The sequence below is a fragment of the Anas acuta genome, chromosome 5, assembly GCF_963932015.1.
Source record: "Anas acuta chromosome 5, bAnaAcu1.1, whole genome shotgun sequence".
NCBI lineage: Eukaryota > Metazoa > Chordata > Aves > Anseriformes > Anatidae > Anas > Anas acuta.
In genome coordinates, this window is record NC_088983.1 from 27,535,415 (window position 1) to 27,562,461 (window position 27,047).

General features: G+C 44.2%; 1 protein-coding gene across 1 annotated transcript in view; it reads left to right on the forward strand.

Moving 5' to 3' along the window:
- The window catches only part of BRSK2 (BR serine/threonine kinase 2), a 302,139-nt gene that overhangs the window by 139,142 nt on the left and 135,950 nt on the right, over nt 1-27,047 (forward strand). Inside the window, exon 4 of the mRNA XM_068683402.1 lies at nt 7,006-7,100. Coding sequence (XP_068539503.1) covers nt 7,006-7,100 — 95 coding nt within the window. The remainder of the gene's footprint in view (nt 1-7,005; nt 7,101-27,047) is intronic.

The following is a 27,047-nucleotide window of genomic DNA, read 5'->3' on the forward strand; positions in this document are numbered from 1 at the left end:
GTTGGGAGGCCATCAGGAGGAGGCAGGCAGAGGTAGGATGGAAGGGTGGTGAGGAGAAGGAGATGGGAGAAATGAGCATGGAAAATGGGATTAATATCAGCTAAAAGCACATGTGAGCAACTGTTTTGCCCTCTCTCTCCTCCTGTCTTTCCTTCCTCACCTCCTCTTGCCCTGCTCGCAGTGTTCCCTCATTATTAGTGCATCAGTCCTGCTCAGTGGATCACTGGATACCGTGGCTCATTACCCAGACGTTACCTAATTATAGTGACATGTTTCCTAAAGGATATCTTAGGCATGATAGACAGAGCTCTGCTGGCTTCCTGCTGTACCTGAAAAAGGCTGGGTTTGGTCATCTCCTGACAAACGAGTAACGAGGTCTGAAGGGGGGTGCGCAGCTCCGCGTTCCTCAAGGAAAGCTTTTCAAGGAGACATGCAGCTCTGGCTGCTGGGTCTGCAGCCTCAGGGATGGAAAAATGCGTACATACATATATTTCCTTTTCTTTCTTTTTCATTTGAAAGCTGGGAAGCCACTCAGCTGTGTCCCTGTTGGCAGGGGTGGGGGTGCCACCCGAAGGTTTCCACACTCCCAGGAAGCTGAGGTCCGTACCTCGCCAGTGGCAGCAAAGCTTAGTCTCTCGGGTGGGTTTGTATGGGAACAAAGCCTTGAGCTGAAACAGAAGCTCAGCCCACTGGACATCACAAGCTGCTGAGAGCTCCCGGAGGACTTGAGGAGTTTGTTGGGGTTTGGCTGTTGAGTGGCAGCGTTTTACAAAAGCAGCATGGCTGTGCCCACCAAGCTTTGTATCCTGCTCCCCTGGGGAGCCTCTTCAGTCGCGTGGGTGTGCGTGGCAAGATGGGAAAGATGGTGTGTCAGAGGGACTCAACAGCCACGTTCTTCACTATATTCAGCAGGCACAAAGAATTTCTGAGAAGTATTGATTTATGAAATATTGTAAGAAAGAGACCAAGATAAAAATCAATAGAGGTGATGTTGGTTCTGTGTGTTTTGATCCTGCTGAGCTCAGAGGATGATCCTACCATAATCTCTGAGGCATACAGTGTAAAACCGGCTCCTGGTGAGCTGCTGTTTATCTGTGTATGTGTCTGTGTCTCTTGTTCTCTAGTATCAGGCATGTGGATCCAGTCACATCTGAGCTGATGCGTTGCTCTCGTCCATCTCTGAGTGCAGGCACGCGTCCCTTGGGCTGCCTGGGCCACACACGTTTGGCAGTGCTCGCAGCTCGGGAGAATCAACCTGGGCTGCAGCAGTTCAGTGCACAGCTTCCCTGGGCTCCGAGCTGAGGCGTGTGAATCCCAGCACTGATGAACATCTCCTTCCATGCTCCCGTTGAGCGTTTGAACTCTGGCTTCAGTCCTACTGTAATTACAGTTTATTCAATTTAGAAATGGTTATTGCATGAGCCCTCAGAACAGCCTTTTAGCACTACAATCTCTCTGTAGAACAGCTCATGGTCAAATTATTTCATTACCAGTGTGGGTAGCTCCATCCTCATCCTTTTAGATTTGTAGACAACCCTATACCTCCTTTCCCCACATGCAATTATAAATTGATACTGTGTAATTTGTGTGTCACTTGATATAAGACTGTTTATTTTAAAGTCAGTAATTAGAGATAACAATTGCTATAGAAAAATAAACATCTGCTCAACGAGAAGACTTGAGCAATTAAGGGCAATTATTGGTTTCCATAAGTAGGATGCTCGGTAACAAAGTTCTTTCCAGTGCAGCCAAGACGAGCATAAGATGCATATTGTAGGAAACCGGAAAAACAGTGTGCTAGAAAACTTGGGATGTAAAATGGAAGCTATTACTAAGAAATAATCTAGAGCTTTCTTTCCAGATTATATTTAAAATGTAATTTTCCTGGGTGTAATATGTAAAACTTGCATAGCATTTTAAACCCCATCCCACCCCTTTTCCAACGTTCTTTGTAAGGATTAATCAGTTAATCCTTCTACAGTCCTTGCAAGGTAAGTAAGTGTCATTATCCTTATTTTACGGCTATGGAAATCATGTTGCTGTGGGCCACATTTTAATCCGTCTTCCACTGTTGTAGATCTAAAGCAACTTCAGTGCAGTCAGCAGAGTTAGGCACTGTGACTGAACTGATTTAACCCTACTTGAAACTAGAGTATTTGAGAAGATAGCTGTTGAGAATAAGGAGCAAGAATATTACTTTAATATTAGTATGCTTTACTTGAGTTATTTTAATGCTTTTGTTTGCTTTAAGGATTGATTCTCTAAACTGGCATCCTTGAAGGTCTGCAGATCTTGCAAATATCAGTGCATGTAGTTTTCAGGTATCTCATACCTGTAAATAATTCTCAGATTTATAACAGCAGCCTCCAATTTGTGGGGATAAATCACATTACTTGTGTTAAAAATCATATGTCCAAAGCTCATAACGCAGCAGCTGTGTGTGCATACTGAGCTGTTTAAAAAACAGCGTTCTTGGGTTCGTTCAGCCTAAGATTTTTGTTCCTCCTTTAATTCAAATAGTTTGTTACCATACTAGTCTGAGCGCTGATGTAAACCACAAATGCTTGTGTCCTGCAGTGCCTAGATTAACATTTGTTGGGTATTCAGTGACTTGAATTAATTGGCAATTAGCTAGCTCACGTTAGGAGTAGTGCTTCTTTCTAGACATTCCATTCATTGCTCATCCAGCCAAAAGAGATACTACAGGCCAGACCAGGGCTTTCCCCTTTCCTTTTTTTAAGGAGAAGTTTTTTGACACTGTGCTTTGTCATAAAATGAACAAGCAATGGGAGACATGCAGAGGATCTTCTGAAATCAGGGACTGGTTTCCCTATGGCAGAAATTTACTGGCACTTCCAGACAGGGCTTTGGGTTGGTTTAATTTCAAATGAAAATGAAAGTCCTCCACGTGCCACTGGAAAAATCACATTTATTAAATGTAGCAAATGTAAGTAATAATTTATTCCACTTGTTGAAGTAGCTACGGGCCTTATGGTTAAAAAAGTGTTACTTGTGTTTAACATTTCTAAAAGACTGTGGGAGCATTATTTGTTGACACGGAGCATACCACAAGCTTCCCTGTGCTCTTCTTCCTTGTAAGCCGTCTTTCCCTTGTGCCATCTGGAGTTCCTGTTGCTCGTTGGTTAAACCTGTGACTTTTAATTATAAATGAAAGGCCAGCGTTAGCTTACACATCCCCTTGCTTTTCAGTGTGTTCATTTTTCCTTCTCAAGTCCCCAGCCTGAAATTACGGAGCTGTTTGGGTGCAGTTCAGTGGCTAAGATCAAAAGCGGCCCAGTGTTCACAGCTGGTAAGAAGTGGCAGCCCGTTTGAGAGCCCCAGGGTGTCAGTGCCCAGAGCTGCCTGTGGCTGCAGAGCTGCAGTCTGCCAGCAGGAGCGAGTGCCTGGCAGCTACCTGGGACGCTGGGGAAGCAGCCGTTTGCAAGCACTCCATTCCCCCCATTTCTCAGATTTCTTGCCAGGACAGACCAGAGTTGGCTTTTACAGTCGTGAAGATTACTCGCCTGCGTTTGAGGGTTAATCACGTCTGAAGCAGACATGTTCAAACTCTGTTTGTTGCCTTGGTAGCCTTGCCTTGAGCCAAGCCAAGGCGAAATGCCCTCTTAGCGGCAGCCGTGGTTCTTCTCCTTTGGGGACCACACAGGAACTTCTGCCGGGCCAAACATACAGATAAGCTCTACAAGTAAGCACCTAATGTATTGACACATTGGTGCTGGGGGTTTGCTGTAGACCTGAGGTGCTCGTTAACAGCAGCCACAGGAGAACTGGAAGACCCCCAGCCCCCTACCAGAGCCCTACAAACAGCACCTTTGCCTCTTGTTTCTCAGCATGTGTTCTGCTATTTCCATTTCAGGAATAGCTCAGCAGTTTACTCACATGGTTGCTTCTTATTCTCTCTAAGGATCTGTCATTGTACTGATATATAATACATCGTGAATGTTTTATGTTCTGTATGCCAGTAAAGAGCCGTGCTGACCATCAGGAGCTCACAGGAGTCAGATGCCTGTAAGTCATCTCTGAGTTGTAACTCCATAGGCTGGTATTGCCAGGACCAAAGCTGAAGTCCAGAATACAAGTCCTTCCTTGCCCCAGCTCGCTTTGGATTTTCTCCTAGTACTAATAGGACATTCTCCTATAGGTGGGCTACTGTCAGGGTTTTATTTTGCTAGGGTGGCATGCAGATGTCAAAGGCAAGGGGGAGGCAGGGAGGCACAGCAGAGCAACAGGTTTTATTTTTATCCGAAAATTGCATTCACTGAATTTACTGCTGTGAAAAGTGCTGTGTTGGGCTGTTCAGAAGGTTGTCTCAGAGTTATCTCCACAAAACAGATAACGGTGACAGTGTATTTTTTTCTCAATTTTTAATGTATATATTAAGAAAAGAGGAAAAATGCATTAGATCTGACAGGCGTTTTCTCATTTTGTTCTCTGGTACACTGGTGTAAATCAGAAATGACTTCCTGAGGTTGGTGGAATTAATTCAATATAAAATCATTCTGATAGTGTGTGATTTTGTGAGGTGTGTAAAGCCTTCTAATTGTTGATTTATGTCATTATCAGAGTAAACAGAATGGTTTAATCTTTATTTCTCAGTTTCTGTGGTAGGTGAGTAGCTGAAAGGATGCTGTGAAGATCGCCTGTGCGATATGATGGTGTCCCAGGAGTTGGTGGTGTCTTTGGCTTCAGTGACTCAATGTCAAGGTGCTGCAGTGAGGACAAAGGAAAAAGTAGTTTACAGATCAGCCAGATGCAGTGGGACAGATGTCTTGACTTGGGAGAAACGACATTTAAAATCAAGTCTTGAAATGCGAGGTTCCATTTTCTTTGGGGGAAGAGAAAGTAGCTGTTTGCCACCTTTACTGGCCTCTTAAAATAATGAGTCTGCTGCATGTTACAGTGCAGCACCATGTCACATATCCTGGGAGTCTGCGTGTAAATGCCTGAGCTAGAACTTCTTCAAAGCTTTGGCAATGTAAGGGGAGGGAGTTCAGAGCGATGCAAAGAGCGTGACGCAGAGCTGTGATTTGTGTTGGAAGCTAGAAGAAAGCAGTAGGCACGGTTTGAAGCCGTGTGCTTACACCGAAGATGTGCCAGGCAGGCACTGTCCAAACACAGAGCAAAGCCAAAGAGAAGCAGAAGCAGGGCTGCAGAGGCTGGGAATGGTGAACCCAGAGCCCATGGTGCTACAGGTAATAAAATAAATGTACTGAGTAGACAAAATTCAGGCGTAAGAGTGAGGAGTCACTGGACATCATGGTGTTTTCCCCAAGCTGTGCTCCCCTGCTGCTCAAGGCAGAGGCGAGCCCATTGCCACACAGTTTCAGATGGAGCTGTCACCGTGCTGCGTTCTTAATTTTTGTGACTCGGTTGTGTCATGGCTGAAAGTGAGGGTGTCAGCACTTAACCAGATGAGACTGAAGGATTACGTGACTGGAAATATCCAGAAAACTTGAGCGCACCATAAAAGAGAGATGACTGGAAGTGAGTTGGGAGGTTATTTCTCGGCATAATAACCCGTGCTTAATTGTTCAGCACCTGTCATTAACCGTGCAGTAAAAAGATGAACAAATATCTGTAGGAGATTGCTGGAGCCCTTGATGAAACTCCAGTTCGCTTCTCTGGGGACAGCTTGAAGTAAGGCAGTGGTCTATGTGTTTCATCCCTCAAAGAGAAAGTATAAAGTCCTGTGGTCGTCATTTCTCTGGCCTGCAGATCTGTTGTGCTCACTTTGCAGATAAAGCAACTCTTTTGGCTTTGGCGTTTGGGACAGGGAATGAGGTCAGGATCTTAATAGGCACCCAACCCAGGAGCTGCAGGCTGAGCTGGACTTTTTCTTACTGCACAGTATCACTGCTAAGAAATGCTCTGCGAAGCCCTGCAGGTCTTAGTGCCACCAGGGAGGTGCCATTTCTTCCTCAGGTTATAAATGAGTTAAGCCAAATGCCAGCTTGGCACATTGCGTGTGGAGTGGGACGGAGTCCAGCCTGCTAGGTGGTGTGCTGCGTGCGCACATTTGGTGGGACTAAAAGCTGAAGCAAACAGATCTCACTTGAATAGGCCAGCAAAGTAAAATTTTTCAGGGCAGAAATTTTGTTAATGGAGATAGAGTGGAGAGCTCGGGAGACTATGTTTAACTCACTCATGGGAGATCTCTTGATGTACTTTAATGCGAGTCAGCAGATTCAGATCAAAATTCTGCAGACGGTAATACTTTATGTTTCTTACCTCTTTCTTTTAATTCTTGGAGGTTTATTCCACATTTTTTGATAGCTCAGACATCCTGATCCTAATGGGAATACTGGTATCCTTTTGCAAATAAAACCGTTTAGCTACACTCTTGTGTGAGGATGTAGATATTGACAAGGATATAGTAAATAGTAACAAATAAGAAGAACTTGGTATTGTATCCACACATGCTGATGTTCCTCCATTCCTCTGTCGTGTTCATCATGGTGTTAACCTTATTCAGCAGGGTAAGTCTAAAATAGGAGGAGAAAATGCGATTAAATACGTGATTAAGTTTTTTTTATGAACCTGAAAGTTTTGGAAGGGGCTGGAAGAAATGTAGTGACCATGTCTACACTGCAGCCATTTGACCAACCAGTTCAGTAGATTTCTGAGCTTTCAGTGATGCCAGGTGTTGGCAAAGCCCCCAGCCTAGTGCAGTTAAATTGGCAAAAGTTTACTTCTTACTGGTAGAACAGCATTTCAGCAACAATACAGCTTTGATGGGAGCAATTGCAGCGGCGTTAAGGATGCTGGCAGCTTCACTGCCAAGTGGTTGCAGTGTGGGCTGCAGAGTCTTCATTACTCACAAGATTTCATCTGGCAGGAGGAGGGACTAATGGAAATTTGTTTGCATATAAATTGCCAACTGCTGGGTAACGTACAGAAAAAACGTACTGCTGGGTAATGTACACAAAAATCTCAACAGTCGATAGCTTTAACTGATTGTTTCTTTCTGTTGTGCTGTTTCTCCTGCAGGGCTTGTGAAGTTGGGGGTTCACTGTGTCACATGTCAGAAGGTCGCGATAAAAATTGTCAACAGAGAGAAGCTCAGCGAGTCGGTGCTAATGAAGGTAATTTTCTAATGGGAGATTAAAAAAAAAACCTAAGTTCTTGGCGCTGTTTTCTGTTCCATGCAAAATTAATATCTTTAATTACGTTTAACAAACATCCCTGTCAGTACTAGGATTATGCAGAGCATAATAACAATAATTCAGTTATGGGGGAGGCAAGGGCAGCTGAAATTAAACGGGAGCACTCCTGTGCTTTGAGAACAAAATTAATGGTCAGCTGCAGAGTTGTTACTTCTCTGCTGGGGCAGCTGTGTGTTGGGCATCGTGAGTTTCACCGCTAGAGCAGGGCAGAGTGGTTGCAGTGTGTTGCAGACAGAGGGGTTCACATGTCAGTGGGAAGAGATTTAAATGAGGTTGGTAAATCTCTTGTTTGTATACTCCTACTGCTCGCTCTTCTGCATGGGTTCGTTATGATCTGATGTGCTGGCATCCACGATTGTTTTTAAGCTGGCGTAATTCTGTTAACAATCCACAAAGCTGTGACATTGGAAGCGACCAAAGAGTCTGTTCCAATGACAGTAGTGTTCAGAAGAGCTTAATTCATTATCTAATCTTGTGATATACATCTCCTTACACAAATGGCATTGACTGATCTTGGGAACCTAAAAAGAAATAATAAAAAAAAACCTACTTGCATAAAAGTTTATTCATGCGATTTGGTTACATGAGAGGGTAAATTCAGCTTGTGGGGTGGAGCAGAACTGCACTGCAATCAACAGAATTCCATCAAGCTGTCACCTCCAAAAACGACTAATGGATCTGCAGACATCATAGAGGTAACTTCCCTGTGAGCACATGTAGCATATATCTTTACACTGCCGTTTCTTGTATGTACGTGTCTCTGCCAGCTGTTTTCAAGCACAAGTAAGTATGGTGACCTTAAGGAGCAAAAAGAAAAAGGAGAGTGAAGGAAGATGCAAGCAGTGAATGCTAGGTGTACAATGTAAGTTTATTTGTTCAAAGAATGATTCTGAAAGTTGACACTCAACTGTAATGTGCTCAGATTTATCCTTGTGGAATTTCATTGAAGTATTCCATCTCCTGCAGCACTGTGGGTTCAAACAGTGTTCTAGTAGAGACCAGAAATTAGAAAGTGAAATAAATAAGAAAACTGCAACCTTAAAGGGAGATTCACCAGATGAGTGGAACACAATGAAAATGAAAAAAGTGTGTAAATGGTAACATCTGAATGAGACTCTAAAAACTTTGAATATTTTCCAGAGGAGCACAGTAGGAATATTTTTAAAAAACATGAGCATTATGTTAGCTGAGAGACACTCTGGCTGGTATCTGTATCAAAGATTTTATTTACCTCATTGATTTTCAGAGTAGGAGGCAAATCACAGAGCATAGCAAAGTGAGCTCTGCTTTCGTTTTGTTGCATTACCTCAGTTGTAGTATGAAATCTGAGTAATGAGGTGATGGCTAGGCCCTTGTTTGCACAGCCGCATGCTGAAGAGTGCCATGTTTTCTGTAAGCCTGTACAACATCCTTCTCAGGAGGAAACCATGCGTTGTGTCGTGATCCTCATTTTCAGACCATTCACGGTGAGATTTTCTCTTTCAAGGATTCTGTTCTCCATACTCAGGAGGCTGGAACAGCAGATGGGATTGAAGTGGTTAGCCCAGATCTTGCATAAACTCGGTAACCAGATGTCTTTCCAGGAACGCCCTGTGTCTGATGGTCAGAGACAGGGCTTGAGACTTCTAAGTGAATTCCGAGTTGAACTGTACTGTTAGCCAGCTCAATCCAGCCTGGCTGCTGGGGAAAAAATGCTCCAGCTTTCGGCAGTCCCAGTGTGACCATTGCCAGGCAGAGCTGACAGCCTGCTGCAAGGAGTCAGCAGCCGCAGGGGAGCAGCCACCAGGGAAGCCAAGCTGTGGTGGTGTGGTGGCATTCCTGCTTCGCAGATCTTCCCGCTTGCTTATCAGCTCCAGTAACTCTTTGCCAGTGGGCTGTGCAGAACAGGCCCTGGAGCCGCGTCAAGACCACAGCTACTCTTCCAAGCCAGGCCCAGATTGATGGGTTTTGCTTTAATCCATCCTTGGACAGAAAAACTGGATCTGACAAATCCGCGCACCTGCCGCATGGAGCTGTAAAACCACAGTGCTGTGGCCATTTATCCTAGAGCATAAGGAAGAAGTCTGCTCAGAGTCCTTTCAACATCTAAAATGACAGGCACGAGCACATGCAGCAGGCTGCTTTCTCCTGCCATCGTTATGCTATTTTGACTTGCTACTTACAGCCTTCATTTCTCCATCGTTTTTGCAGCGAGCATTTCTTTTATTCTGTGCAGTCAGGGAACTGTCCCTTCTTTCTGCAGCTGCTCTTCATCTGAGCTGTGCAAAATTGAGAGGCATTTGGTAAAGTGCTTTCTAATCATAACGTAGTAGTATCAATATTTCTGGAGAGAAGAATTTGGAGTTGAAGCAGCTGGTCTCAATTAACAGAACTGCTGCTATGGAGATGATACACGGGCGGGCACGCTGCAGCGCAGGCTGCACTAAATGCATCATCCAAGCTCCCGCTGCCCTGCCGGAGGACGGGGCTGCTCGGCGTGCCTGTGAGCTTTCTGCTTTGTGGCGCCCTGCCTTGCTAACCGCAGGCTGGGGAGCCGTGTTCCCTTGCCAGCCCCAGCTGGAGCCTTCTTGGGAGCGCCGTTTGGGAGCAAAGCTACAAATTTCACAGCTGAGAACCGAAGTCCTGGTTTTGTTCTCGCTCCCACTTTCACGCAGCTGGTAAATGCTTTGGCCGGGTGTCTTCGGCGGCGCGTTCTTTGCCCTGCTGGGCTGGAGGCCTGCCTCCCGAGGGACCTTCAGCTCGCTCCAGCACGAACCCGGAGAAGGGCCTCAGAAGTGAGTGGATTAGAGGGAGCGTGTGGAGATTGAGTAGGGTTCATTAATTTCACTGAATTACTTCTGGATCACTGCTTGAGGAGAGAAGGAAATTAGGCCCAGAATACGTGAGCTAAATGTGGCCATAAAGCAGTAAGTGTTCCTGAACGTGCAGCCTCGCTGTTGATGGTTGCATTTTCAGTACCAGCGTGAGCGTTCGGAGGTTATAACTTCAGAGTTTAAGACTGAAAGCAAATCTTTCCTCTGATGTGGCAAAAGCTTGCTTGGAAATCTGGAGGAGTCTTGTAAGATGTCCTCGGAGGAGTACTTTCCTCTTTACCACCTCACCAATTCCTCACCAGAATAAGCTAAAAGAAACGCCTCCTCTTTTGGTGATCTGCCTGATGAAATACTCTGGAAAGGCAACAGTAGCGGAAGCAATGGGAGCATAAAGGGTGAAGAGCGAGAAGGGGACAGCTGGCCTTAGCCTAATTATTTGCACACGCAGACATCCTGAGAAAGACGCAGATGTCCCAGGCTTGATGACTGGAGCCCGGAGCTCCATATGTGTGCTTTGTGTGTGCGTGCCTTTTGTTCATTCTCACCGAATCCTCCGCGCTGGCCTTGAAGCGAGGCAGGTATTTCCACACTGGGGGATGGAAAGCGACCTGCTCCCTTCTGCGCCTCTCCTGTGGGGCTGGTTTGAACAACGGGTAGTGAGTTTGGGAGGTGTTGTAGTGCCCTGTGCTGCTGATGAGCTCTGCTTCCAGAAATTCTTAGGCAGGGAGGATCATGCAGCCATCAGCATCGGAGACCCCTTAGTGCCTGGAAGAGTTGAATGGAGGGACAGGTAGCAGGATGGCTCATCAGCTTCTTGGAGCAGCCAGGATAACCCTTTCATTACTCTGTTCTCTCACATTCAGTGATTTATTTTTTTTTTTTTTACTTTCTCTTCTCTCCTTTTGCTGTGGGAAGCCGTGCATTAGCTGCCACTGTTTTGTTACTAAAACTGCTGGAATGCAACCCAGTGGAGGTGTCCATTCTTCAAGGAAAATGTTTTAAAAGAGGGCACAGTTCAGGAAAGATGTGAGGGAATAAGTAAACAATCAGAGCTCATGCTTTATGAGACACTTGGAGGATTCAATCTACCTAGTTAATCAATGAGAAGGTTAAGAGAGAACTTAACCACGGTCTGTAAATACTGATAAGGATGATAGGCATTTGATAATAGAAGATACTGCAGTCCTGGGGGCAGAAAGCTTATTGGAAACTAATAGTTGGAAGCTGTAGGTAGACAGATTAAAAGTAGAAATGCTCAGCCTACTTGAGCACTGGATGAAATTTATGTTATAAATACACACGCTCACCCTTGCTTTGATTCATCTTCAACCTGGAGAATTACCCCACGTTTGTCTGCTTTCAGCGCTGGAAGAGCAGAGATGAGGAGTATGCGCGTGTCTGCGTGCGTGTTTGACTCTGTGTAGGTGGTGACCAAGCTGCAGGAATGACTGACGCTCATCAAGGAGCAGGAGCACACAAACACAGCCTCCCCCCTGCCTCTCTGGCCCTGGTTTGTATGCCAGTAGCAACCCATTTAGCACAGCACAGCTTCATGTGTGAGAGCCTGTCTTCTAGTTCAAAGAGACAAAAAAGCACCTTGCGATCTGAAAACCACAGGCAAATAAAAGGGGCCTGTTTTCCCTGGCTCCCTTCTGCTATAGGGAGTTTGGGACTAGGGATCTGTTACTGAATGTATAATGCAGGGTGTTTTGTTTTAAATGGGAGCTGGTGGGGAGCACTGACAGCCTGTTCACTTGTCATCTGTTTGAGTAGTTAAAGAAGTTGAATAATTGTATTTTCCTTCAGAGAAGAATCATTCTCCGCCTCCGCTTTCCACCACACCCACAAGGAGCACAGTTTGAGGTATTCTTCAGGAAGGAAATTAAACAGGAATCACAAGCACATGATGTACCTGTCACAGGAACAAACCTGTCAAGTGTGCGCGGTGCCTTTTGCTTTCTAAAGTTAGTGTGATCCACTGAGGCATTTGGGCGAGCTATAAAAATATTTGGTCCTATTTTTTTCACCCTACTTTTAATTCCACAGACTTTTATTGTGACTGTCTGGCTCAAATCTCTGTTTTACCAGACAAGTTCTACCCACAGCCCTGTGCGTGCAAACACAGGCAGTCTAACATCCTTGTGTGCTGCCTTGGTCATGCAGCGATAATGTCCTTCCTAAGCCCCAGCTAGATCTAGCTGAAACCAAGGAATGTTTTTGCCATTGATTTTAGTTGATCATAACCATCATGCATGGGTAGAAAAATAACGGCTCTCAGAGGTGAGATGTGTAGATGTGCTTGGCCATCCAGTCCTTATCCACCTGTGAAGCTGCTGTCAGTAATCAGCCTCTGAAAACCCTTTGTGTTCAACTCTCTAACTGTTACCACTGTAATTGCACTGTATTTGTATATGTCTATATGTATACGTGTCATTCCAGGATAGGTTTGGGTTTTTAGAAACTGCTATATCCTGTTTTCACGACTCTGTCATGCCAGTGTTTGCTCAGTGTCACTGCAAAAGTTTGTCAACAGGTCAGAAGGAGGAAGTTGGTCTGTGTTTTATTTTCTGCCTTAAACTCTTTTTGTGGGGTGCAGATGGAAAGACTCCATTTCACATTGGCTTGTATTTCACATTCCAGAATCTTGTTCGGAAACCTTTCAATTCTTTTTTCTTTTCTCCTGGAAAGAACCAAAATTACATCAGAAGAGCTCCAGCAGTAATGGGACATCAGTCCTCAAGTAGATTGAGACCCGAATTGGCTCAGATGTTTGACTTTGCATCTGTCATCTAGAATAATAAGCACCATAAACATCAATACACTGATCCATCCCACTTACGGGATACAGTCCATCCCTGTTTATAGCAGGCAAGCCATCTCAGCAAAGACTTGATTCAAAGTTTAACTTAAGATTTTGCTGATACAGCTGTGTGGTCCCTCATGCATCAGGATTTCTTAGCCCCATATAGCTGTTAAGAGTTTCCCAACCCAAATAAAATGTGTCATCTATGGGCTATTTCAACTAGCACAGCTGTGAGCTAGGGCCTGGCATTGAACTGTCAGTTAGGGGATGTGGGCTCTTTTTGTTTGTTCTCCATTTTCATATCCAGCATTAAAGTTCTGCTGGTCATTTGTTAAGTGTAAACCAGACCCATCGTGGTATATCCCTGCAGTTTGTGCTATTAAATAGTTGGCATGAATTTTGGAAAACTCTGCAAAGGCTCAATCCCAGCACAATTAACTATTGGTTCCAGAGCTGTCAGCTGGAGCTGGATACAATATGCCATGGGTTTGCTTTGCTGCTCTTAGAGCCTGCTGACCTCTCTAGTGGTAAGTTTTTAGGTATTTCATCATTTTCTCTTTTACCAACTGCTGTCTTTGAAGTCACTGCCTCACATCCATGGTGTGCATGCATTTAATATGCAGGTTTGTTCATGAAGATCACTCCCACAGCAATAAAACCTTGTTTGCATTCCACTGCTGTCCTCTTATGGATACACGTACTTCGTATAGAGAGGAGCTGCCCGACGTTTAGTTCAAAGTGGTGTTTCTTCTCCAACTCCAAGAGAATCGTCCAGGTGCGTTAATTCCAGGAGAGCTCACGCCTGTGCTCTGTGGTGCAGCTGCCACATGGTGCCAGAATTGCAGTTGTGGCATGGTCGATTCTGCTCCGATGTGGGAGAAGCAATCACAGCCTTGTCTGAACACCTGGTGCTCTTGAACTGTACAGTGTAACATACCATGGTGTGCTCTGAGCTGCACGAGAAGGCAGCACCAATGGCTTTGTGCTGGGAGAGCGATAACAGAGATTTTACCTTAATTCTCTACAAACCATAGGGAAGGAGAGAGTGGGTTTAATCTTGAACTTCTGCATCTGTTCTGGTCTCTCAGTGTGTAATGATTGCTCAGTAACATCTTTGTTATGTTATCATGCGTTGCCTCTGGTGGAAATAGGGACTTTTGAAAGTGGCAAGAAATTCTGGGGTGCCAAGCCCAGTGGCAGGTTAGATTTTTCAAGAATATCCAGTGATAACTTGAAAAAGTCAGACAACCAAACTCCCAGTCCTTTCTGGAAATTCGGGACTGACGCTCCAGCTTCTGCTAAAATTAACATTCAAAATCTGGTTTTAGAATGTTTTGCTAAGGCATGGGGACAGTTGCAAAGTTGTCAACACTCAAGAAGGAAATGTGGTCTACGAAATATGCTCACTTGTTTGTGGTTTGGTTCCTGGCATATACCGCAGGCAGAAACATCCTCTGTCGCTTGCAGCTCTGGCAACAATTGCCTCCTCTAATGTGCGTTCAGCAGAGAAGTGGTAAGGAAATGTCACTGTTGTACAGGGTAACACAACGGAGTGTAACCCTGTAGTTTTACCCACTTTGGGGTTTCCTGCCTTATCTTCTGCCTCTCTCAAATTCAGGCCTGTCTACAGTAAATAAGTATTAGCAAACTGTATAAGCAAGACAGGAATACACAGTTGCTTCTCACATCTGCTCATATGGAATGCTCCTCTCTTTTAATGGGGTGTGTATTTTAGCTCATTTCTCTACATCCCAAGAACTTGATGAGCCCTTCTGTACAGCTCTATATAACAAAGTAACCAAGGCTAGAAGATCCAAAATGAAGAAGAGCTACCAGAACAAGCAAAAACTGCCATAACAAATGTACAAAGGGATGAAGAGTATGTTACTAGTTTTTCCCTGTTGCATCTGAAGCAGTTTTTCAAGGGGTTTGGAATACACACCTACAGGTTTCCTGGAAGAATTGCTAGTAAATGACACGCTGTGACATTCTGGAAGTTGTGTCCTGCTGTCCATCAGGAACCTGTCACCGTGGATCACTGTAACAGACTGGAAGTGAGCGACTATTGCTCTGTGGGCAAAAGGGCAGTATGCCTGTCTAGATTCACGTGTGTGGAGGTGGTCAGCAGAAAATACCTGCTGGACTAGTACTGGAATGTCAATAGAGACAGAGTAATTTCCCCCAGCTGTGAAACACTTTAGCATAAAGTTATTTTTTTAGCGATTTTTCTTCTTATATTTCCTTCCTAATACCCTGAAATAAATCCCCTCAGTCTAATGTTCTTATCTCTTTTCTTTGATGAATTTTCTCCCCTGACTCCTGCTCCCTCAGCTGTCCCTGAATTTCCTTCCTAAATCCCTTCTGTTCTTTGTTAACCTCCTGTTGTCCCTTGCTGTCCACGGCAGCACTTTGAAAGCAGAAAGGAAAGACACATGCAGCAGGAGAGTGCATATTACCCTCTAGATATGACGTATTCATTTCATCCTCATTTCCACCTCTTAAATCAATCCCTGATTTGTCAAATCCACAAAACAACATTTACTTAGGAACAAGTAAGTAAGCAGAATAGTACACAGCTGTCTTCCCAGTCATCTAGGGTCATATTTGCATTTCTTATAGAGGGGTGTAAGTTAAATTTAGCAGTCACAGATGAACATGGCTAAAGAAGTACAGAGCATAGGAAGGATTAGTTGTGTGTGGATACCCAAGAGTGCCAAACTCCTGGGCAGCAGAGCAGTGCAAATTGTGGATTTGACTGCTCTGTAGTACCAGAATATCCCAGCTATAAGAGACAAGGCAACAAGGCACCCGGGCCCTGTCTAATAGCCTAGCAGAATAAAAAGACACATTTCAAGGGTGCTGACATGTAGAAGCTCAGCATCAGCACTGATGAAAGTCGCTTTATTTATACTATTGAGGAGAAAAAGCTACCAGTTACTAGAAGCTGAGGACACAAGATGTGGTCAGTGCTGGCTACAGCTGCTGGCTGCTTGGGTACCAAGGTGACGTGTAGTTTATGGAGCCATCCTGCCACCTGGCAACCTCTCAGTGCATTTTTTGGGCAGATATGAATGATTCGATGTCTCTGTGCGTCCTTTTGGCTGCAAATGGACCACGATGTAAATTGGACCAGACTGGAGCTGATGACACACTGCTTGAAGAATAGAGGGGATATCAAGGAAGGTGAAATCTAGGATAACCAGACTGTTACAGTTCCTAAGTAGGGGAGAGAGTGAAATATTGGAGAAATGTGTAAAATCATAGAAATAAGGGTCAGAAGGGACTTGTGAGGGTTTATGTAGTCCATCCTCCCCCTCAAACAAGGGACATAGGTCAGCCACAGCCTTGTCTGTCTTGGTTTGAAAACCTGAAGGCATTGAGATTCCTTGGCCTCTCTACATAGCCCATTGCAGTGCTATGTTACAATCCTAGTGATTTTATTTTTCTCTTAGTGTCTAACCTGAACCCTAGTGCAGATGTGTTGGAAGAGATTGGCCAAATATCATGACCAGACTTAGAAGAATTACATATATATATAAATATATGTGTGTGTGTATATATATATATAAATATATATATATATATATATATCAGCTGTAAGAAAATCTTAGTCCTTGGAGAACTGTGGAGACAATACTGAATGCTTCAGCCTCATAGTAGGAACAACAAGTGAATGAAGGAGCCATGTCAGGAAAATTCAGTATGAAAAAGGTCAGTAGAAACTAAGTTGATAAGTAAAACAGAGAATCAACAATCAGCTGAGTAGAATCCAAAGAGTGGAGGTCTCAGCAGGTGAAAGTAAACACTACAGCAACAGCATGAAGAGGATTTAGGACTCTGGTTCAAAGGCTGCTGTACTGAGGGGGCTCTGAGGCTTAAGCATCCTAAAGGAACCTGTGTAATGATCACATCTTGTTTGTGGTTTGAATACCAACAAGAGAGCAAATGCATCAGCAGGCAAAGGAGGAATGCCTTCCTGGAGCCTGCCTGGAGTCTTGAGATCCCAGTGGTCCGTAGGAGGGAACACTGGAAGTGGGCTCCTAAATGCACTGGGCTGGAATAAAAGATGTGATTACTGAACTTCTGCAATTTAAGTGTTGGATGTAAATCAAATTTTAAACGTACAGCAAGTTCTGTAAGTAAACTTTGAGAAACAGCTAGCAGCCTACAGATGAAATAACCAGCATATTGACATACCTTCACTGCCCTTCTAAAGAGGTCTTCGCTATTTCTGACTCTCTCATTTCTCACTCTCTCAAATTGCTGGTTCTTGCAGAGGCTTGACCTCCATCCTCTGATATCATCTCTCCAGCTGTCCTTTTCATTACAGTCTCTGTTTCTCTTCCACTTGTTTTGCAGGTGCAGATTCAGTTAGAGATGCTTGGTTTCTCTCCCCTCTTTTTACACATCTTTAGACCAGCAATGCCATTCACATCATCCTCCATTTCTTCCTCCCTGTTGCTATAATTGTTGGCTACTGTTGCAAATACAGTTCTCTTCTCCTGTTTTTATTCAGGGTCTTGTATGTACCCTCTACAGAAACACCCCACAGCCATCATCCTTTGCAGCTGCTGCAGTTAGCAGCTGTCTGGCAGCTCTGTTGACCATGTCCTCAGTCCGCAGTCCAGCCTTTTGCTGCGATCTCCTAATATTCCCATATGTCTTAAGAGCTGATCATCTGCCCAGGTCCCTGTTTTTCAATGGTATAAAACTAGAGTCTATTTGTTATGTATTCTTAACCTGAAATAAGATGCCACGCATCCTGCTGTCATGTCAAGTGGTTTCATACCAGCTCTGCAAACTTCAGAATAACTGAATGCAGAGTTTAGCACAGCCTGATCTAAAGAAAATACTGTTAATAGACAGAATAATCGGCTCCTTTATTTTCATGTGCAGGTATGAATTTTAAAACTTAAGATACTTAACCAGTATATGTCAATAGTTTTAGCATTATTCTTTTGATAAGGACTGTGAATACCTAGACCCACAGCACAGTGCAATGGGAAAAGTGAGAGACCTGAGCAGAACTGAAGGATTCAGAGCCTGGCAGAAAGGTTAGGTCTGGGTAGATTCAGTGCATGTGTAGATGTTTAGATATCCTGAGCTTAAGGCCAGTACTTAAAGCCTAGTGAAATGAAGAATGTGTTTCAGGGGTTTATGGGCCATGCACATTCCCAAGAATATGTTTTAATGAGTTAGTCTTGGATACGAGACTCAGGAAGCTAATGATGTAGTAGTAGAAGGATCGAGGTTGCTCCCATATGCATCAGAATGTGTAGATGCTGGATGGGAATGTTCTAACTGACTTAGGAGATGGTACAGAACTGGTATTTGTTGCCTGTGAGGAGGTGCCAAGTGACATAATTCTACTAATAAACATGGAAATAATTTTCATTCATTTTCAAGTAAGGCTTTTGTGGCTCAAAGTGTGTATAAAACACACTGACCTAAGCTCTTGAGATATCCTAGGAGGATTTTTCTCCTCCTGGATTCTGCAGAAGTGCAGGTATTTGCTACAGGTCTTAATGTGAGTTTTATTTACACTGTGCTGTCCCTGAGATAAAGCTTGGAGGCTCCCGGATCCTGTTGCTATGAGAAATAATTTTTACTCATCCATGGGCATTTTTTCTGCACCCATTATGTGCATTTTCCACGCCATAACATCCTTCTTCTCAAACAGACGATTTGATTTTCATTTGTTATATTTCTAAGTGATTTCCTGGGGATGGAGGGGATTTTTGTGCGTGCAGAACAACTGTTAAACTGAGACCTCATTACAGTAACATCAAGTGGCTGGTTTAAACTGCTGACCACCCATCCAACTCATTATGCTAAATGTTCTTTGCTTCTGGGCACCTCCTTCTCTGTGTGTGCCACAGTGATGCAAGAAGAAACGCAGAGTTTTCTGTGAGATCTTGACGTCGCACCCAACGCACCAGAGGGCATGGACTGCGTGGGTTCGTGAAATTTGTCTCTTCCCGTAGACTTGAGTTCCCCTGAGGGGCCTGCTGGTGCAATGCAATCAGAAAAATAGATAGATCAGAAAAACAGAGTAGAGCAAGAGTAAGTTTTAATCAGTTTTTTGTAAATTCATACGTATAACTTAGAAACTGTGCCTTTGTAGAAGCAGCACACAGGTAAAGTGGACAGTGCTTTGCCAAATTACACTGCAGAGCAACACAGACCCAGCCTATAGTACCTCTTGCTATCTGTAAAGCTTTAATTCCTGGGGAGGGAGTGTGGCTGCCTCACAAAAAGCAAACTTTGGAGGTGGCAAGCATCTCATTATTTAATCAGAGGGCCTGTTCTCCTTCAGCTGTGCACAGCTGCAAAACCCAAGGAGGCAGGTTTGTCCCTCTTTGTGTAGGAACTTGCCTTTAACTCCTCTGTGCTGTTACACACATTGTTACACAAATACGCACTGCTAAGTCTGGCACTTGCTCTGGGATGTTTACTGGCCATCTGCTGTGAGGGGTGAGTAAAGATATGCATACAGTGCTTTCATCACAGCTGTATTATTTCAGTTTTTATTAGGTTTAACAGTGGATGTGCCCTAGCAGAGGCTGAATGGACATTACACAGGTACAGACCCATCAGCTCCTGAGCACATGAGGCAACAGTATTAGTAGCACTCCTAGGGAATTAGCTCCACAGAACAGCTTAGTTGAAAAGTGTATTTATCTTCGAATGATAACTAGAAGCCCTCAGGGAAAACAGACTTTGTGGCAGCTGTTTTTCTCCCCTTGACTGCTCTGTTTTCGCTTTGTACTCTCACTCTCTCTTGCCCTCAATTAACCAGTTCTTGATACCTGCCCGGCTTTGCAGAAGCAGCCACTTAATCATAGGCAAAGGCTAAACTTTCTTCTTGCCAGAGCAGTTTAGCCTCTGAACTGTACGCTAGGTGTGTCTTCGTCTTCCCATCCTTTTGCGTTACCCCAGCCCTGCTATCAAACTTGCGGTGAGTATCTGCGAGTGCATCGTGTTCCCTTGGTATTCTCCCTGTTGATGAATCCGCTCGTGGACTCTGCTTGCATGTTGGGGCTCCTGTGCTGCAGCACTATAAACTGCTTGTTAACTTGAAGCTTCTGGTGGGAAGGCCATACCTGTTAGAGGCGTGAAGCAGGCTGAGACAACTTTGGTGAAAGCTGGCAAAGGGCTAGGTTGGTGGAAACAAATGCTAACTTGTGCTTTCCTCTCTGCTGGTTCCTTTGGGGTCTCGAAAGGCAGCGTGTACTTTGCTGAATGATAGGAGCAGGTCTGGTGCTGGCATATGCTGATCCATCGAATCAGACCAATAATCAGCTTTCCCACATCAATTCTGATGTTGCGTGTGAAATTCAGGCACAGGGCTCCATAAAGCTCTTATTTATGTACACAGTTCACAGATCTTGCTGATGATTTAGGGATCTCCCAGTCATCTTATCTGCAACACAGGCTCTGCTTTGCAGACTTGAACACTAAAGTTAGAAGGCAACTCGACTCCTAAAAGAGCCAGCCTTTGACCTTGAATGTTCTTGCAGTTGTTAAATGCTTGTGCAGGTTTCCTGAGGAGCACAAAGAGCCAGTTTTGCAGTATGACTGCTTCTAAATGTGACTATAAAAACCAGTGGCATTTGAGGCTCTCCTGTTTGTTTTCTCTCCATGGCTTGTAGATCAAATATGTCCGAGCGTGCAAGTGAAAGAAAGGATGTTCTACTGCTAGTTTCAGAAGCTCACTCACTTGGTAAAGATACCCAAAGGTAAAGCTTCTACAGCTGAAGGTTTGCTGGTTAGCTTTACTGATGATAGAGGAACCAAAGTAGATATTACACCTTCTGTCATGGCTGTGCTTATTCTGCAGAGATGATAAAAGTGCTCAAGTCTTGTCTGTGTCATTTAGTTCTGCAGGATTGTCTACAAATACACAGTGGGGAGCAAGAGGAGGTTTTTTTGAAAGCTGTGCCTGCTGTACTGTCGAAGTACTTATGCAACACCAGTGCAGCACTGCTGCTGGGAATACAGCCCCACTAGTTACCCTCAGCCTACACAAGGCAAGTTAAACCAGTGAAATTTGTGTTTTCGTGCTGTCACGCTATCTATAGTAGGGGTTTCTGTGGTCAGGGCTTTTTTTAGCTGCATGTTGTCATGCCACTGTCTGATATAGTCATGCTGGCAGCACTCTGAAGTGCAACCACGTTTCTGACTGTATATCTGCTGTGTAGCTTACCTGTTCCAGAGAGGTGCTATCTGCCCCTTCCTAACAGGAGACACGTCTTCCTGACTGTCCCAAGAGCACCAGAGTCATTTAATTTGGGGAGAGGAAAAATCAAAATAAGATACTGCATGATAATCAGAAAATTCAGTCCTGCAATGCAGCATTATGGAAGGAAAAAAAAAAAAAGGCGGCGAGAGAGAGAGTGAGAAAAACAGAGCAGTTTGTCTCCTGCGCCATGTAGGGGAATTCAGAGCAGGAGAACTGTGTATTTGGGTCAGCTCAGTCCTAAAGGAGAATTTTCATACAGTCTTTTCAGCCCGTTTTCAGACACGGTTGTCAAAGATGCCAAACCTTAAAGGGACAAATATTAAAAAGAAATAATCATCTAATTGTGAACTGCCTCTTGTGCTGCTGCTGCTAAAACCAGCATCAGCAGTCCCTAGAGCTCCTCTGAATGAGTTCAAGGCTTTACCTCGGCCTGATCCCCATCTCCCTGCATTCCGGAAAAGTCTTTCTGCTGATTTCTGTGAGCTTTGGACCAGATCCAGATGTTGTTTTCAGACTGCTGTCCCTCTGTAGAGTTGTGCTTGGCTGGCATGCAGGGCACCTCTTCGGCACGGTGTTGTGCATGGTCAAAAGGAAATACAAGCAGCTCAGGGAGGACAGCGACGATGCTGAAATGCAGAGAAGTGTCACACTGTGGGAACACGTTAGTGGGAAAGATGCCTAGCATGAAGTGATCTTCTGGCACATTCTCTGTGAAGTGAGACGCACATCAAACGCTCATTCCCTCAGATTTCTTCATGCAATTCCTGCTCCACTCCAGTAATTTCTGCATTGATGCTTTTGCTTCTCTTTGTCCCAGGCTTTTCAGACTCTCTCAGGATGCCCTCCAGTGCCGGTGTCAGTTCAGCTTGGATTAGTCTCTTCTCTTCTACATCTATCTTCAGGGCTTTTTTTTTTTTTTTTTTTTTTTTTTACCTAAGCTAAGAGGTAGTTCTCTCCAGAGAGCAAAGTCTTTCCCATGTCATCTCATTGTAACTCTGTAATTACCAGTTTTTATATCAAGCCCGAAGCAGGGTCTCCCACAAAACCCTTTCTCAAGAACACCTGCATTCAAAAGAAACAAACACAAAATTTTACAGGAGGAATAATCAAAGCTTTATTCCACAGTGTGAGGGTACTGAAGAACAAATTGATGGTTGCACAATGGTGAATTTCCAACTTGTGTGTTGCTGGGCAGCAGTTTAGCAGTCTAGCCCATGTATGTATTTGTCTGTGTTCATGTACTGGTGTGTTTGAAGTGGTTTTCCTCCCTGTAAGGAGGGGTGGTTTTCCTCTTTTAAGACTAAGAGATAGGAACAGATGTTGGAGAAAATCTCTCTGATGTCCAGATTAAGAGTTCCTAAACCAGACAGATTTTTGAAGAGGCCTGGAAGGTGCTATAGTGTTTTAATGTGCCAATTAAAAGTTGTTGCAGCTAAATTTCATTCGTTTACAGAAAATTCCCAGTAGGGGTATAGCAGAAGTCCTTGTGCTCCCCTGCTCAGAAACTGCTCTAGTCAGTTTGAGCTTTTGGTATTGCCTGTAGCTGTAGCTCTTCCCGAAGGTTTCACGGAGATGCCACCACAGGAATATGGAATCACTTGGGTTTAAAACAGCCTGGGCCGTGTCCTTAGCCCAGGGATTTCTTCCTCCTCTTTATGGCCACCAGGGCTGAGGGGCTGCACGGCGCTTTGCCGCAAAGTGAGCATGAAGCAGCTGTGAATCAGTCCTGGAGACTCTGGCAGCGGAGTTAGGGGTAATGCATGTGTGTGAACCGCTTGTGATTAATATCAAGTGGGCCTTTTTTTAGCAAGAAGCTGTCATCTTCAAAGTCCCCCCCCCCCCTTCATCCTGCTCATTAATTTTAATTTTTTTTTTCAGTCTTCCTGTTAAAAATGAATTCTTAATGAGTGCTTCTGCTGTTTAAAATGCCTCAAATTCCCTCCGTAATGATGCCTCTCCATCAAACTGAAAACACATTCTTCGTAAACAAAAAACAAGACCTTGTGGCATTCAATTTACATACCTTCTGTGGCATCTTTTAATTTATAGTATTGAAATTTATTTTTAATTTCTTTCGATCTATTTAATTCGGGTTGTGCTGAGTGAACACGTGATGTTGATGGTTAGTTGTCATTTTTTACTTGGTCTGTGTTGAAAAAACTGCTCCTCTAAAAGCAGTGTTTGTAGGGCCTCTTTCTGAAGTTTGAACAAATTTGACTTGTTAGGAGCAAATATTTCTTTTTAGCACCTGTGTTTCATTACAGTTTGGAGCTTTGGAAAAGTATTGTAAGAATTGTTTTCAGCATTTTAAAGATCTGTTCCTGCTCTTGGACAGGAGTTTTAATGCCACTGACATGGGCAGGAACAGAATAATTAGCTGGTAAGTTCAGCTCCGACTGGCGTCAGAGGAAGCATTGCCGTAGTCATCTTTTTCTGTCAGCCCGTACAAAGCAAAATTAGTCTCTCTGTAGTAAATTGTTGGTGTCTTCGGTTTTGACACGATAACTGTAAACTGCAGAGCAGGGGCAGAAGGTAAAGCCTGGGATAAACATCCAGCAGCATGTTGTGTACCTTTTCATGCAAGTGGGCTTTATAGAAGATGCAAAGATGCTGCAACAACTCTTTACAGCATTTATGGCCTGGCACGGGCCCTCTCACCGCACAAGTTGGCAGTAAAAAAGATACTGGGGTAGGAAGTCTGTCTACACAGTCCTGTGCTCCCTCTCTTCCTACGTACATACGTACACATCTTCTTCAGACAGAGCAAATGGTTTCAACATGGTCAACTGTCTTTGGTCCTTGAGGTGGAAGGGGAGCAACGTCCAATGGAAGTACACCTCTCTCCACAAGGTTAGACAGGGGGTTCAGTTTTTGGGTAGTTGGTTTTAAAAGTCCTCTTCTTCAGCATCAAATCATAGTGCTGCCTTAAATCAGCCACTTACCCTCAGATGTTCAAGGCTAACTAACCTTCTGAGATACCAACATACCTGATAGCTGGCTGCGTAAATACGTGGCGTTAAAAATTACCAGTCAGTTGAATAAAGGCACGCCAAGCTTCTGACTTACGCTCTCTGCAGCCTTTTCCTCACCGCTTGCAGACCGTGCACTGAAACTTTGCCTGCCTTAATTTCATGTCTCCTTAAATGCTAAAGTCTGCTTTTCTGAAAATACTGTGCTTTTAGCTTGAGCTAGCATCTCATGTGAAAGCATTAGACACTTCGCATGAAGAGGAGCTTATTTCCAAAGCCTTTTGCTTCTGCTTGTGCAGAGTCTACTACTCCATTTTGTTATGGCTAACTGTCTTTTACCTGACTTTATAGCCAGCGGACAGGAGATGTTTTGCCTTTTGGCACCAAGGGGTAAACCAAGACCACTGGGGAGAGGAAAAGTGTCCTTGTTGTTAATAAAGAAGTGTTTTGTACATCCAGAGAACTGTAATAGAAATGGAGGTGATCCCTAATGGAGGCCAGACCATTATTCATGTACCAGAGGAGGATGCAATTTCCAATCTGAAGCACTTCAGGAGCCTTCATCTGCCTTTTGCCCTGTACTGGCTGGCATCTCATTTCCAGGAGTTATTTTGCCTCTGTCAGCACAAATGTAATCTGCACCCGCTGCTGTGCTGGGCTGTAACTCAGTGCAGCTGCTGACGTCCACCTGGGAGCCTTCCAGGCTGCACCCAGCTCCATGTCATGTGGCACCGAAATGCATTTATGGTGCTCCTCGGAGATTTTCCTTTCTGGTTTCCATCTTCATTTCAGTGATAAAGTGCCTGGTGTTAGAGGTCTCTGTACAGCACATCTCCTCCTGGCTGGCAGTCAGTGAGATACAGATCAATGCATTGCTTTTCGTACAGTTTACCTTTGGTAGTAATTAGGTAGGAAAGAGATACTCTTGGCTTTAAGTTGTGCTGGTGATAGAAGAAGTGTGAAATGGGAAACAAACTTTTAATCTCTGTTGTCTTTCCCACAGTCCCAAATGCAAGGTTCCCTGAAGTATATTCCTCAGCAAATTTGGTGATGATGCTGATTTCAGATGTATTTGACAGTAGATTTATGTCTGCTTTCTGCTTACAATTTCCTGATCAGGATGCTAGTTTGTGAATTTACAGAGGTTTCTATGAAACCCCTTGTTTGTCAGTATTTCAGTGACTCTTTTGAAGTTAATTTTTCAGGAATATTTTATTAGCAAAACCATTCATACTGGTTTCTGTTTTATATTCACTGTTCCTGGTTTAGGTCCCTTGTTACCTCAGTTACATGAGTTACCTTCTCATTGGCTGATGATAACTTTTGAAGCAGGCAAGAGGAGAGTTTGTCATGGTAAATAATGAGCAGTACATGCCCTTCTTCTCACATAACTAGTGGCTTTGCACAGAAAATAATGAAGTCCCTCAGCCAACGCAAAAACATCTTTGAGGGTCATAGAAAGACCGGATAGCAGCAGGCACAGACTTTGAGAGCAAAGCAACCAGTAGGCTCTGCACTGGCATTCACAGTGTTTGACTGCTTTATTCCTACAGTCATGTGCTTTCTGGGGGCATTTGTCTTTGGTATGATGTCCTAAAAACTTCTGTTTCTCAGCTCTTTCCCTTCTTTTATAGATTCATAATGTGCTAAATCAACTTGTGTTTTTTAAGGATATTCTGCTCAAGATAAAGAGGCCGAATGTGGGACAAAAGAAACGATCTCCAGATACTTTACTGGTAATCTAACTTAGCAGACAGCCAAAGCCCCCTGCAGTATCCCCACCAGGCAGGACCAGGGGCTCAGGCCCAGATCACTAAGCAAACAGCTACGGTGGCTTAAGGTATTTGCATCCTCCTGTTGCTCGTTACTGTCCCCATTGCAGAGTTGACAGAACAGAACGTGCACCAGATGTGTCCATTTACCATTACTTGTGGTTTAAATTGATATGCTGGACAGTGCATGGGGGTTGCTGAGGTGCAGGCACAGGGCTCACTTAGATTGATTGTGCTGCAGGAGAAAAAAGTTGGGTATGTGGTAGCAACAGACCAGTGAAGGTAAGAGGGAGGCACTAGCTGCCTCACCCTCTTAACCCCTCAGTGGGAGCTGGTTTTATGCAGAGAGATATTTCAGAGTGGACTTCACTGCCTCTAGCACTGGTCACGTTCCCTATTGTACAGGTGAAGGCAAACAGTGAGAAGCAAGGTGACTTTCTGAAGGTCAAACCCCAAACCTTTCTAGAGTCTTGGCTCTCAGGTTTAGATTTTAATCACCAGGCAGTGATTTATATGGACAGACTTGCTGGCCTCAGTGTGGAATGCAGTGGCAGGCAAGAATAATAGTTCTCTGGCAGATTACTTGAAATTTTGGGAGATTACCCATAGGATTTGTATAGATAAGTAAGCTGGCTTGAATAGGTATTGAAACACGAGCTTCCCTTGCAGCACCTCAGAACCGGCTCCGCATGTAAAACCTCTCTTTCTGAACCAAGAATTTGGTTTTGTCATAAAATTTAATACCCTTTCAAATTCATGCTGAATAGAAAAAGACAGTCTTTAGTCTACTCCCTGTGCAGAGCAATTTGATAGTACTGATTTCTTTTAAAATTCGCTTTCTTGTGTAGAGAAGGGACTAGACATGTAGATGTGAGGGGAATGTGTTTTGTCCTTGAAAGTCTAGAGAGCGAAAAAAAACCTTCTTTGGAAAAATCCAGTCCCTGGAAGAAACCAAAGACAAACTGAAAGGTGCAGGAGCATAAACACTACCCATTGCAAATGAGAGGCCTGCTATGATAAATTTCCAAGCCTGATCTGGTCACGTTCCCAAATCCTCATAAGTGCAGCCATGTGACTGCAACTCCATCATGTGCCTGGGAGCACAGAAGGCACACCAGGAGGTGCTAACCAGAGGAAGGTAAGGGTTAGGGCTGCAGCTGCAATTACAGTCCCTAGTAAAACTCTGCCTGGTTTTGTGTCACAAGGTTATTGATCCTAAGGAGAGAGTAGGCTCTTCCCTGTAATGTGTTGGGCTCAGGGAGAGTAA